Source organism: Cervus canadensis, chromosome 32 (assembly GCF_019320065.1).
Source record: "Cervus canadensis isolate Bull #8, Minnesota chromosome 32, ASM1932006v1, whole genome shotgun sequence".
NCBI lineage: Eukaryota > Metazoa > Chordata > Mammalia > Artiodactyla > Cervidae > Cervus > Cervus canadensis.
The window spans coordinates 36420017-36434417 of NC_057417.1; the positions used below are offsets into that span (position 1 = coordinate 36420017).

At 56.0% G+C, this 14401-nt stretch overlaps 2 protein-coding genes across 4 annotated transcripts in view; both read left to right on the plus strand.

Annotated features, from left to right (window-relative positions):
• Positions 1-14401, plus strand: part of SRL (sarcalumenin) — a 37828-nt gene that overhangs the window by 3654 nt on the left and 19773 nt on the right. The gene's annotated exons all lie outside the window — the stretch shown is intronic.
• On the plus strand, positions 13669-13975 carry LOC122433025 (40S ribosomal protein S29-like). Its single transcript, XM_043455432.1, has one exon. The coding sequence runs from the start codon at positions 13699-13701 to the stop codon at positions 13867-13869; it is 171 nt and encodes a 56-aa protein (XP_043311367.1). The 5' UTR covers positions 13669-13698; the 3' UTR covers positions 13870-13975.

The window sequence follows — 14401 nt, forward strand, 5'->3', positions numbered from 1 at the left end:
ACACGCGGTACTTAGGGAGGTCCAGGTAAATGGGGTGGGGTGGATGGAAGTGGGTCTGAGTGGACAGGGAACGTCTTCCAGGTGAGGGACTGTCTGAGATGGGCCTTAAGAAGCATAGGGTTCAGAAGAGAATGCCGAGGAAAAGCAGGGATGAGCACATTCATGCATCAGGGAAGGTGGGGCTCAGGTGAGACCCAGGAGGGTCACGGGGAGGAAAGGTGTGGTGGGGCTTGTGGAGAATCCGGGAGGCTGAATTGGGGCCAGAGTGTGAGGGGAGCTGGACTGAGGAGGGGGCTTTGCTCTGTGGGTGGCAAGTAATCATGGGGGGGGGGGTTGGAAAAGTGTGTCTGGCAGTTGTTTGTAGGGAGGAGTAGACCAAGCTGGGATGATGTGTACTCTGGCGAGGGAAAGGGAGAGGGATAGACTGGAGGGCAGGCCCCACTGCAGGCCCCCCCAGATTGATGCTGGGGAACAATCTGCTGGACCCCTCAGCCTGGTGAGCTGAGCGGGAAGGAGCCCCCGAGGGTATTGTGTAGGCCACTGCAGGCAGAACCTTGCCAGAAAAATGAGAAGAGACCAGGATTGTAAAAGAACCGATTTAAAAGGTCACCTGATATCATTATGAATTCTGGGTCCTGGGGGAACGCCTGGATGCAGATGGTTAGCTTAGGAGGAAGGTCGGGTCTGGGGATCCAGAAATGAGGCTAGTTTGGGAAAAGATGAGGGCAAGGCTATGAGATCACCAAGGATGCTGCTGCAGAGAGAGAAAAAGAAGAGAGTCCAGGACCAGTCCCCGGGGAGTAGGAAGAGGAAGAAGATAAATGGATTTCAGGAAGACGGGATGAGATCCAGGCAGAGGCGTGACCTGGCAGCAGAGGACAGGGTGCTTCCTGCAGAGGCTGTGAGTCCCGCGGAGAGGCCGGGAAAGGTGAGGCGTTGGCTTGGACACCAGGAGGCTGCGGACTGGTCCCTCAGTGAGGATGTGGAGGCATGTTCACTGGGAGAGACTTTCAATATTAAGTCTACAAGAGCTAGAGAACCGTGAGAGAAGGTGGGGTGGCTGAGTCTGCAGAGGAGGCGGTATGTTCCTGGGCCAACGGGGAGGATGCAGAGGCGCGGGAAGGGTTGATGAACTGGGGGGTGGGGTGGGCGTCAGAGTTTGAGAGTGAGGTGGACAGGTCCGAGGGGGTTTGAGGGGGGACCACAGAGGGACCCCCCCCCCGCGCACTCGAGGTTCACTCAGTAGTGCCTGTGCCCACCAGAGAGCTCAATGAGGAAGTGAGGATCCTGGTCTACAACAGGGGATTGCTATGGAGCGGGGTGAGGGCCATGGAGGGGAAGAACCAGTCAGAGCTGACCAAGAACCCCTTGAGGTAGAAAAGGAGGCCAGTGGTCCTGAGATGTATGGGATCGAACAGCAGGGCCCGGACCAGAGCCTGCTGTCCAGTTCAGCTGAGATGAGGCCAGGAGGTGGCCAGTGAATCAGCATTTTCATCACAGCAAACGTTGGTCTCGCGCTGTTGGTGAACCAGCCCTCTCGAGCCTTCAGATGCTGCAGAGAAGGGGGCAAAACCCGACGCCAAGCTCTGTCCCAAGGTGTTCATTCCACAGACGCGAACCGACCTGCTCCTGGGAAGCGCAGTGTTCGGTTCTGTAGGAACCGTTACTTTGGGGGAAGCTGGCACAGGGCACGGTGCAGGGCACGGGGCCCAGAGGCAGCTGGGCTCAGGTTTCCTCTGGGTGTTTTCCAGGTGGCTGCAAGGCCTCCCTCTGCGGCTCCCTGGCCCATTGGCAAGACTCATTTTGGGCTGAGAGAATTCAGGATCTGCTCTGGGCGGCCAGGGCCCTCAGAGACCCTCCCACCTTCCTCACCTGCCTTCTCAGGAGCCTTCTGGACTCAGACACATGGCTTCAGACGCCTGCCTCTGCCCTGCCCATTTCCTTCTCTCCTTGGAGTTTCCCTTCTCTCCCTGGAGGTTCCCTTCTTTCCCCGGACACTGGCCCTGCTTTGTCCCCATGAGACGTGCCCTGAAACTCATTCCAGCAAGGGCTAATGGCTCAACACTTAAATTTTCACTTTCCCAAGTCACTTTTTGTTTGAAAGGAGTGAGAAGATTTTAGCTCAAGGAATGCATCTCTAACGCAGAAATTCTCATTGCTTTGGTGGGCAAGGTCTTACCCTAGTCCCTAGTCACGGCGTTGAGGCAATAGATAGTTCCCAATCCTGAGCTGTAGAGCAGGGCTTCCTCTACCTGACCCCGAAGGAGGGAGACAGGGAGTGGACCGGGGCTACGGTGGCCACAGCTGTAGGACTTGCTCCCTGGTTAGAGGACCCACCCGCTGCTCACCCCCAGCCTTGCTGTCTTCAGCAGGAGGTAAAGGGGGTAGCATAATTCGGCAATGGGATGGGTCAGTTTTCGTTTGCGCTGAGTTTCTGGAGACATCCGTTTCCTGGTCTGTGTCACCTGGGATGTATCTTTCTCAGGGCTCAGGGACATCCCGTCCCATTTGCTTTCAGCCTCATCGCTCTCCAGCCGTGAAGACGGATTTGTTTAGAGTCAAGGTCCCAGGCACCCTCCGGCGTGGGCTCATGCCTGCCTGTCACTTCCTTGTCCCCTTAGAGACCTCCAGCTCAGCCTTTCCTGAGCTCCCGTCCTCAAGGTGAGGGGCTGGGGTGGTGGAGTCTGCTGTTAAAATGCTTGAGCTGTTAGGTCTGCCATTCACACCCCTGGCAGGGCCTACAGCATCTGCCTCTGCCGCCCTCCGGCTCTTCCCCGGCTGGAGTGGAGGGAAGACTGGTGTCGTCGTCGTTGTTTAGTCGCTGAGTCACGTCCGACTCTTTGCAGCCCCAGGGACTGTAGCCCACCAGTTTCCTCTGTCCGGTTCCTCTGTCCCTGGATCTCCCAGGCAAGCGTACTGGAGTGGGTTGCCATTTCCTCCTCTAGGAGATCTTCCCGACTCAGGGGTTGAACCTGTGTCTCCTGGGTCTCCTGCACTGGCTGGCAGATTCTTTGCTGCTGAGCTGCCTGGGAAGCCCGAGGCTGGTGGTGGGTGTGCCCAGTTCTGAAGCCCACGAGACCACGGGGCTGGCGGGCAGCTCCTGCCTGGTGCCGTCCCAGGAGCCTGTCCTTCCTGGGACCACGTCGTTGGGACCATAGGAAGGCACAGTCGCTGTTGCTCTGTCCAGCTCCCAAGCCGGGACCCAGAAGGATTTCGGGTGGGACATTGGCCCAGGGGGGGCAGGCTCCCCATGTTCATGGCAAGGCTGTTAAGTGATAAGAAGAGGCTTTTCTCCTCTGGCCCTTGGGGTCCTTGTCTTCCACAACCTTGAGGGCCCTTGACCTTGAGTCCTCTGTCAGCTCAGAGTGCTCAAGGGCACAGGACGATGCAGACTGTGTGGCCAACCCTGGGGAGGAGGGTTCAGCACAGCCCCCTGAAGAAACAGGCAATGCGGCCCTGGGTCGGGAATCAGGCTGGACACATGATTCGGGGTGATGGGCAGTATGTGATCAGCAAGAGGCATGAGGCTGCAACATGGATTCAGACACGGCAGGAAGAGGGGAGGAAGGGCAGGTCTGGGTAATTGCACAGGGTGGGGGCTGGAGGATCGAGGCAGGAACGATTAGGCAGGCAGGGGGTCCCTCTTGGAAAGGCCCAGCTCTCTAGCCCAGAAGCCAGGCCGTGCCCATTGTGACGTCCAGGCTGGCCACGCTGTGCTGGCAGGAACAGGTTATGCCCCTGCCCTGAGGCGCTGCCTTCTATTTGGGGAGATGACACGCACTGAAAAAAAGATGTAACTAACACTCCGGGCAGCTCTGTTTGGAGTTCAGAGGAGGGCTGGAGGTCTGGCCTCACGGAAGGGCAGGGTTTCAGCGGCTGTCAGCTCCAAGAGGCCGGGGCTGTGCGTCCGTTTAACTTGCTCACCGCTCCATCGCCGACCCTCAGCACAGCACTTGGCTCACTGGAGGCAGTTAGCAATGTCTGATGAACGAGGAGATGACTCGAGCAGGCAGAGAGGGGGTAGGGCGGGGGGCCATCTGGAGCTGGGGAATCAGAGCCAGGAGCAGGGAAGCTCGGACCGTGGTGCTGGCAGGAACAGGATGAGGGCAGCTCTGGCTAGAACGTGGGGCTCCCGTTCAGGGAGACCAGACCAACCTGATGGGCTGGAGCCCGCTGGAAAGGGTCTTGAATGCTGAGCCAAGCCGCTGTCTCCCTAAGCCCTCAGCATGCTCTAGCCCCTCCCCTTCCAGTAAGCTCCTCCCCTTCCCTTCCCTCTCAGATATTTTTGGATCCTTCTAGAGCAGGGACTGCATTCTGAGCTCAAACAGGTGCAGGCAAAGTCTGGCCTGGAGTTTGGGGTCCTCGGGAAGAGGGTTGCACTGGGAGCCCCGCTCAGAACCAGGCCAGGGGGGAGCCCTGGGGTGTGGGGGCCCCGCCATCCCTCCCCCCCACCCAGGCCGCTGCCAAACCTGCCTCCCCTGGTTCTCCTCCAAGTGGCCATTCAGTTAGGACCTTGTCCAGTGCAGTTGCCTTCCATAGAGTTTTCCCTAGATGGCAATAGGTTAACACAAAGCCATTGCCTTGATCTCTAGGTCCCCCAAACACCTCTGATTCCATGGGTGCCTGCCCTGTAAATCCACACTGCCCCCGCCAGAGACACTTCCAGGCATTGCTGGTTACTTGCTTTTTCCCGAACTTCCTCCTACGCTTTATTAATCAAGGGTCAGGCAATAGAAGACCATTTATTTCTCTAGCTTATCACCAGGAGGTTGAAGACACCAGCAACACTCCCTGGGACCCAGGAAGGGGTCTGGAAACATCGGGAGGGGTCACAGCTCTCGCAGTGACCTGGGGGAGCCCATCCTGGCCTCAGCTCCCAGAAGATGAAGCCTGGGTCCCAGGGGTCCCAGGAAGAGAAGTCTAGCGGCGAATCCGCCTCTTTCTCCTGTCTCTTCCTGCCTGAGTTTCATTTTGGAGTGGGTAGTTAGGCCGGTGTCCTCTCCACCCAGACCTCCCTCCCCTGAGGCTGCCCACGAGGGTGCCCGGGGGCGGGGGCGGCATGGACTCTGAGATTCGAGGACAGAACAAGCCCCGGCATCGTCACAGTTCACCAGCGAGCCCCCTACCATCTCGGCACCTGTTGGCTCTGCCTGTAGAGTGGAATAATACTTGCCCTATTTACAGCATGGGGTTGTTACATGACTAAAATAAGAAAGCAGCTATCGGATGCTTAGGATGTTTTTCAATCTCAGATACTTTTTAAGGTTAGAAGGGCTGTGACAGTGATTACAGGCCCTCACTGCGGACAGTATTTCTGTAGTTTGACACCTGCCTCTGGTTTCCTCGAATATCATGAAACGCGAGCAACTCAGAGGATCTCATCAGCAGCACACCCGCCCCTTCTCGGCGCTGTGGATATCCTCGGATTCTGTCCTCAGGGAGCTTACAGACTGGGAGGGCAGGCCGTCCCTGTTGGTGATAGGAGCAGGGAGCCATATAAGGCAGGTGTAATCGGGGCTAAAAATAAGTGGCCAGAGCTTGCAGAGTAAGTGGGAGCAGGGACGGGGCCCCGGGGCTGGGGAGCATGACCAGTGTAGCCTCAGAGCGGCTGGGAGGCTTTCGTAGGGCCGGCTCGGGTGTTGGTTCCTGTATTAACTTCCTGGGCTGCTGTAACAAATGACCTCAAACTAAGTGACTTCAAACAAGAGAGAATTTGTTTTAATTGAAGGATAATTGCTTTGCAGTATCGTGCTGGTTTCTACCATACATCAACATGAATCAGCCACAGGTATACATATGTCCCCTCCCTCCTAAGCCTCCCTCCCGCCTCCCACCTCATCCCAGCCCTCCAGGTTGCGACAGAGTCCCGGTTTGAGTCTCCTGAGTCATACCACAAATTCCTACCGGCTCTCCATTTCACACGTGGTGCATGTGTGCGCTAAGTTGCTTCGATCACTTCCGACTCTTTGCAGACCCTATGGACTGTAGCCGGCCAAGCTCCTCTGTCTCTGGGAGTCTCCAGGCACGAATACTGGAATGGGTTGCCATGCCCTCCTCCAGGGGATCGTCCCAACCCAGGGATCGAATCCATGTCTCTTGCATCTCCTGCATTGCAGGTGGATTCTTTACTGCCTAGCCACCGGGGAGGCCCCTCCACACATGGTAGTATACATCAAAAAAGAGAAATTCATTTTCTCTCAGTCGGCAGGCTGGAAGTCCGAAGTCAAGGGGCGAGTAGGGCGCGCTCCCTCTGAGGCTCTAGGCGAGATTCCTTCCTGCCTCTTCCAGCTTCTGGCGGGTCCAGCAGGCCTAGGCCTTTCCTGGCTACTGGGTGCATCTCCCTGATCTCTGCCTGTGTCCTCACACGGCCTCTCCTTTGTGTGTCTCCTCCCCCTCTTATAAGGTCACCAGTCTTGGACTCAGGGTCCACTGTAATCCCATATGAACTTACCTTGACTGATCACCTCTGCACAGACCTTATGTCCAAATAATGTCACATCCTGAGATTCTAGACAGAACACTCTCTCTTTTTAATACTTATTTATTTGTTTATTAATAGCTGCACCAGGTCTCAGCTGGGTCACACAGGGTCTTCAGTCTTCACTGCAACACACAGGATCTTTGATTGTGGCATGGGAACTCTTAGTTGCGGCATTTAGGATCTTCTTGTTTCCTGACCAGGGATCGAACCCAGGCCCCCGTGCATTGGGAGCACAGAGTCTTACCCACTGGACCACCAGAAGTTCCCTTGTTGCTGGCTCTGGGCAGTTCTCGTCTGTCTCCCAGGTTGTCACACCTGTTTCCTTGGTCCCCTCTCCAGCCCCACGGCCCACACAGTTGTCCCCAAAGGCTAATATGGAGCTCTGTGGACACTCCCAGGGTGAGTGTGTTGAATGAATGGACGGACAGCTGGCCGGCGATAGGGGATTTCAGGAGCAGTGTCTTGCCTAGTGGTGGTCCTGGGGAGGATCGTGGGGAGGATTTTCCAGCTCCCTGTGGTTGGTCACGTGTGCCCAGGTACAGAGTGAGTTGGAACTGGCGCATCTGGAGGGCAGGGGTCTGGTTCCTGGCGGCCTGTTGTGTGATGGAGAGAGGCAGAGAGAACTGAGAACCAGCAAACTCCCTCAGGAGTGCCTGCATCCCAGCTCTGCACTGTCTCCTGAGGTGGGGGTGGCCAGAGAGGAGCAGGATGGGGGGCCCGCCTAATACTCAGCAGACGTCACATGCAGAAGGAACGTCTGGGTGACCCTCCACCGCCATCCATGAGGGGTTCACTTCTCAGCCTCCTGTGCTGCCCTCACTGGAAGGAGCCCCCATCTGCAATGTTTCTGGGTCTCCTCGGGGTGGAGTTAGGGGTCCCCAACCCAGAGAGTGGGTTGTCAGCCAACTCTGGAAGCTGGTGGTTGTAGCTCTGTGGTTTGTCCTGGCTCTGGAGGGATGAAGAGGTGGGGGGCAAGTCTCCAGCATCCCTCCCCTTTCCAGAAATGCTCACCAGTGAATCCAGTTTACACCCAAATGCCCTACCCCTACCCTAGGAGCTCCTGCAACGAGCTCCTGGGGTCCACATCCCTGTCTGGCGCTGAGCTTCCGCTGCCAGGACGAAAGTTCTCTCTCCCTGCTTGCCACTCCCTCCAATTACCTGCTCTGTCTTTGAGGGGAGGGTCTTTATATTCAGGAATCCACATTGGCAGCTACTCCTAGGACCTTTTGGTCACAAAGTAATAGGCCAGTTAAGTGCCTCCACCCACGGGTGCTTCTGTGGTTCTGAATCCTGGTTCTGAACTCCTCTCTTCTGGAACTTTGAACTTTCTGATTTGTGGGCAGGCCTTACATTTTGCCACCATTCACCTATCCTCTCCTCCCATCCATCCATTCATCCATTCATCTGTCCATCCATCCATACATCCTTCCATCCAATGGCTGTTCTAGATGCCAGGACATACAATCTCTGATAGCCAGGCAGTCAGATAAGTAAGTTATCTGGTCTCTTAGACTTTTATAGGTGCAGTGAAGAAAGAGAGACTAGGGTGGAAAGAGGGGACAGAGGGTTGGGAGGCAGCCTCAGCAGGGTGGCCAGGGAGACCTCAGAGAGAAGGTGATAAGGAGCCAGGACTCAGGGGAGGATGGGAGATAGCCAGGCAGTGCGGGGAGCACCCCCAGCTGAAAGCACAGCACAGGGAGGCCAGGGGGGGCCTGGCACTCCCAGAAGAGCAAAGCAGATAGAAGTGGGTGATGGGGAACAGGGCTCAGAGGGTGTGTGCAGAGGAGGGCATGGGGCTCAGGGAGGGGCTGTTCCATAATCCAGGTGAGAGATGACAGTGCCTGCCTACCTGGGTCCTGGGCTGGCGGCGCTGCTGGAGGGGTGGGGCAGGGGGTCAGAGCTGCTGGCGGGGAAACAGTAAGATTGAGGATTAGATTGAGGAGAGATTTTGAAGGTAGACCAAAGGTTCAACTAAAGTTTTGGAGAAAGAAAAGAATTGCAGATGCTTTATTTTTTAAACAGTTTTCTTGAGATATAATAATTCACGTGTAATACAATTTGCCCATTTAAAGTGCACAATTCAATAGTTTTTAGTGTATTCACAGAAATGGGCGACCATCAGCGTCATTTTAGAAGGGCTGTTGGCTGGGATGCAGAACAAGGGGCAGGCCTGGTCCACACTTTGCACCCAGTAGGTTCCTGGGAAGATGGGTATAGGTTGACTGCCAAGTTCAAAGCCCAAGGACAGTGGTCCTCAGATTCTAGCATGTGTGAGAATCACCTGGGTGCTCATTAAAAAAAACAGACTCTGGACTTCACTGCTAGTCCAGTGGTTGAGACTTCACTCTTCCTATGCAGGGTGTGTTGGTTTGATCCCTGGTCAGGGAACTAGATCCCACAAGCCACAAATAAGGATTCACATGCTGCAACAAAAGATCCCTTATGCTGCAGTTAACACCTGGTGTAGTCAAAAAAAAAAAAAAAAGGGGGCTGTCACATTGGCTGACAGGCACTGTGGGGACGCAGAGCAGAAGCTCCTCAGTACCAAGTCCAGGGATGCACCCCAGGGGTTCGGCCTTGAAGCTGAGGTCTGAAGTGGGAGCTGGAATTAGCCAGGCAGCACTGGGGAGCGGGGAGAGAGGAACCGGCTGGTGTTGGGGAGGCTGACCCAAAATCCTGCAGCCAGATCTGCGGGAAGCAGAAAGCGTCCCGGGCGCGTGGTGGCCTGGGCTGTCGGCAGACCCATCACAGGTTAGGTCGTGTCTCCCAAAAAGATATGCCGAAATCCTAACCTCAGCATCTCAGAAGGCGGCCACTTTTGGAAATAGGCTTGTTGCAGATGTAGTTAGCTCGTGTGACTGGTGTCCTGAGAGGAAGAGGAGGAGAGACAAAGAATGGAGGCACAGGGAACAGGCCACGATTGACACAGGGCGAGACTGGGTGAGACTGGAGGTGCCCATTGACGAGCCAAGGGCTGTTGAGAGCCGTCCGAGCTGGAGGAGACAGAAAGGCACCGCTCCCAGAACCTTGGGGAAACAGGGCCCCTTGATATTGGACTTCTGGCCCCAGAACCATGAGGGAATACGTTTCCGTTGCTTTAAGCCACCAGGTTGCAGGACTTTGTTACAGTAACTTCAGGAAAGGAATACAAGACCAGGTTCAGGTTTTGTGCAGGGACTTGGGAGTCTTGTCTGGCGAGGGTGGGCGGCCCCCTGGGCAGGCGGCCTGCTGGATCCTCAAGTGCAGTCTGGTGGAGCCTGGCTGGCAGCGATGACCAGGAAGGGTCACCCTGGGGACAGTGTGTGCGGAATGTTCACTCGCTCTTGCCCCACCCTCTGTCCTGCCCTTGGCCTTGACCTTCCCCTCCCCAGCAGAGACCCAAGAACTGAGGAGTCGGTGACCGGCCCTGGCCCTCTGTATGACCACCAGGTACCAGAGGAAGAAGAGGTTCCTACATGGTCAGAGCCCCGTCTGGGGTTTTAGTGTTTGAAGAGACAAGGACTACCCGGGTCCTCGGTGACATTGGGTTCACGCAAGAAGGAAGCTGCTCTCAGGTTTAACTGCCTTCATGATTCCTCCCGGGAGTGGGGAGGTCCTGAGAGGAAGCCAGACCCTAAACTTCCTGGCAAAGTGCGGCCCACGTGTCTGAGGCTACAAACGGGAAACAAGTCTGCTTCCAGAGGAGATGTGGATTTCCAGAACGTCCCACCAGAGAGCAGCCTGAGTGTTCCAGACATCTTTGTCTATGGAGTCCAAGCTCTGGAGCTATGACTGAGGGTAACGGGTGGTTACCTGCTCTGGTAACCATCCCATTACCAGATGAGCAACGCTCTGGAGGCTTTGGGGGTTGGTGCAGTTCACGGAGCAGTGGGTGGGAGGTGGTGTTCTGCCCTTCCTCTGTGACCCCAGGCCTTCTCCAAGTATCTGTCCGGATTTGTGCTCAGGGCCCCAGCCTGATATCAGCGCCCTCCCCTGGCCCTTTCTGGGAGGCTGCACTTTTTAGGGGAGTGGATGGGTGATCCCAGGAACACCGGGCCCCAGGGATGGGGTGAGACTTGGCTGTAAGGGGTTGGAAATATCAGGTTGACAAGGACACCATTGCCGTTTGGAGCCTTCCTGAAAGGCCAGAGCTAGAAGCCTAGGAGCCATCCGTTTACATCTGGCTTTGCCCCAAGGGGCTTGGCAACATAAGGGCAGGTTCTTTTCGGTCTCTGGGCCTTGGTCTCCTCATCTGTGAAATGAAAGAGCTGGGTTAGTGAATTCCTAAGTTTCCTTTTAGTTCAACAAGGCTGTAATAGGAAAACCACCCTAAGGTTGAACAACGAGACGAGCTCGGGGGCCATGAACCTAAGGACTCAGAGGTAGAACCTGTCAGTCTCGAATGTGGGGAAGCCCTTTGGGAGAGAAGGCAGAGGGTCTGGCATTGTGGCTGTGGGCAGCGGTTGCTCTGGAAGTGTCCACAGGATGGAGTACCCCCTGTGTTGCTGCTGCCCCAGCTTCTCCCATTGGCTTGACCTTCCTCTGCAGTCTCCTCTGAGCGGACCTAGGGCTGGGGGGGGCCCTGGGGGTGGGATCTGCTAAGGATGACGCCTCACTCCCGAGCAGGCGGGAGGGGTTCTGAGGCTGCTGAGGGGGCGGGGCTGCTGGCGGCGGCCAGGCCAAGGGACGGGTAGTTGGGCCGTGCAGAGTGGTGTCTCCCCCAACCCGAGCTCTGATTGCAGGACGAGCCAAGTGCCGCTGAGCGGGAGCTGGGGCCGCCCTCAATTGGCTCAGGTGCAGCCAGAGCTGTGTCTCGAGGCCCGAGTTGCTCCTGAAGGGCTTGATGCTCCCAGTGCTCACGGGTCACAGGGATGGTGGCGAGGCTCCTCGGGCCCCCGGGCTGGCCGGTCTCCCACTGTGCTGCCATTTCCCAGAGCGGGGAGAGGCCTTCGCCCATCCTCATGCCGACGTGGCCCCCCACATGTCTTTGCATTGGGGTGAAACGCAGGGTCACCTCGGAGTGACGGGAGGGTCCCGGGAGGCAGAGGACAGAGGGGGAGCCGTGCATGGTCGTGAAAGTTTCTGAGTGAGTCGGGGCTGCGTGGAAGTGGGAGTCAGTGACCGCAGGAGTTAGCCTGGGGCTCGGCAGGAGAAAGTCCGGGCACAGGAGTGCCGGCAGCTCAGCCTCGTTCCTCTCCCAGGCCAGCGGGAACCGGAGAGAGCAGGGACACTCCCAGCTTCTCTCTGAGCTGCTTCCGGCTGGAAAAGGGGGAGAAGGACCCGGGGCAGAAAGACCTCACCTGGCCCACGGACGGACCCCTTAGAAACAAGGTTGAGAGGAGGAGAGTGCAAGTGAGCCAGGGTGGCTCCCGGCAGAAGCCAGTTCTGTTTTGCCCTAGCCAGTGAACTTGGGATTCAACCTGGCATCTTTGCGCTTCTAGGAAATTATTATTATTATACTTGACATTTGTAGAATGCTTTTTTTTTTTTTTTGGCTCTGTACCAACTTTCGGGCTTTTAATTCCCTGAACCTGGGCCCACAGCAGTGAAAGTGCCAAGTCCTAACCGCTGGGCCGCTGAAGAATTCCCCGTAGAGTGTTTTAAACATCACCTGAAGTTTAAAATACTCTGAAGAGGTTGGCAGAGCAGGTGTCGTTCCCTGCTGCATTTTATGGGGGGAAGGAGCTGGGTGCAAGTCAGTGAGGGGCAGCCTATATACTAACTGCATGGGCGGTGAGGAAGATGTCAAGGAGCAGAGCCCAGCTCTCCTGGCTTCTGACTGAGAGTCCAGAAGGATCAGTCTGGCTCTGAGTCTCGCGGCAAAGGAAAACCCTGAGATGAGGGCCTGGCCCAGGAAGGTGTCAGATCAAGTTCCTTAGCTCAAGAACCACGCTGACTTCCCCCGCCTTGGGAGGAGGTGTGCCCTTGTTCCCCCACCTGCCAAGCCCATGACGACGGCTTTGAGCTGAACCCAAGGCGTCCATCTGACAGGGGCCTCCGGGAGCCACTCTCCTCTGGCCCCCAGTAGGTCGCTTCTTGTCCGGTGCCCCAGAGTTAGACTATCAGTCAGTCCTCCCAGAGGTGGTCCTTGTGCTCCCAGGAAGGTTGTTTCTTTGGGTGGGGAGGTGGAGGTGGGGGAAGCTACCTGCCTACCTCAGCCCATCTCAGAATCCAGCCTGTGTCCCTACCCCCTGCCTTTCCCCTCCCGCCCAGCTAGGCCCCTCTGAATGGAGGAAGTATTGCCAATGACTCCTATGAGGATCTGTGCTCCCTTGAGACAGGGAAAGCCGTGTGCTCCATAGAGTGTCCAGTCGCCCCCCTCCAGGGCTTAAGGCTTAATGTCCTACTTCTTCCAAAGGTATTTGCCTTTTGAGAGTGAGTGCTTACCCTTATCCACGAATCCTCTGGGCATCAGTGTATACACCACGACTGTGGAATCCTGGGTGAATTTCCCAGTGTACCTCCTGAACTAAGAATTCCTGGGAATTAGGGGTGGGGAATGGGGATGGAGTTATTCTGTCAGTCTCTGGACTTTATGGGTTAAGAACAATTGTGTTGAAGTCTTGAGCATGGTTTTCAGAGCAAGGAAGAAGAGGGTAGGCTGAGAAGGCACTGTCCTTCTGAGGTTGACTCACCCCCTCTCATTCCGAGGTCGGGGGTAGCGACCAGGCACTGGGGCAGCGCATGTGACTTGGAGTTGGTAGACAGCTGGGTCCTTCAACCAGCCCGCTGCTGACTAGCCTAACTAGCCCTGTGGTCTTGGGATAATCATTTATCAGAGTTCTAGGATCCTGACCAGTGAAATCAAACCAGTTGGTCTGTGAGGAGGTCCCCTTTAACCTCCTATCCCATGGTTCCCACTGGCCATTGCCCTTGTCATCCTGCCCCATGCCCTGGGTGAATCATTTTGGGGCTAGAGTCCAGCCTGGGACAAGCTGTCCTGGTGGGATTAGCCTTGACTTTAGGAGCTTGGCCAGGAAGCCAAAGAACCTTCTGAGAATGGCTGCCTGATGGGGCCCCTTGAGGGAGGGGTCCACAGAACAGCAAGGGGGAGGGCCTTAGGGTCCCCAGGGGGAGGCGGGCACTTCCCTCCTAAGTTCCTTTCCAGCATCAGCATCTGTAAACCATCTGAAGTCTCACTTGTGAAGCGAAGGAACAAGGGGCCTTGAGCGGTGAATATTTACTCCTTAAAATAAGGTTGAGCCTTCCTTTTACCTCGTTGCAACCGAGAAAGCAACATGGGTCACCAGCAGCTCTACTGGAGCCATCTGAGAAAATTCGGCCAGGGTTCTCGCTCTTGCCGGGTCTGCTCAAACCGGCACGGTCTGATCCGGAAATACGGCCTCAATATGTGCCGCCAGTGTTTCCGCCAGTATGCGAAGGACATCGGCTTCATTAAGTTGGACTAACTGAACTTCCTTAGATGGCTCATCCAGCACATCACCCCTAGGCGGAAATAATACTAGCTCTTTGTATGTAAAATAAAAGTTTTCAAAACTTAAAAAAAAAAAAAAAATAAGGTTGAGAAAAAATGTGATGCCAGAGGGGCTGCTGCCATCCGCACAGTTCAGGAGCATGCAGGGATGCAGAGGGGTCAGCTTGCCGCCCCGGCCATGCGAACACGGACTCTGAAGTCCTCTCTGCTGTACCTGAGGCACCACCGGTGAGACGTCCAAGTGTCTGGGCAGAGGACAGCCTGGTGAAAGATGGGGGACTCCCTGGGCACCCTGACCAGTATTCCTGGCTCCTGGGGGCAGACGTGTCTGGAGATAGAAGTGGAAAGGGATTGTGCCCCCGGGGACTTTTTTTTTTTTTTTAACGCATGTGCATCCTTGTGTATGAGTAATGATATATTTTACCTGCATGTGGCTTTGGACTCAGTGGCTTCAGTTCAGACAGATAAGGCACATCGGCAGATGCTTTGAAATACGTGCTAAGAGA

What these genes read in the sequence shown, in the direction of transcription:
- LOC122433025 (XM_043455432.1), top strand. Translation starts at nt 13,699, where the DNA reads ATGGGTCACCAGCAGCTCTACTGGAGCCATCTGAGAAAATTCGGCCAG.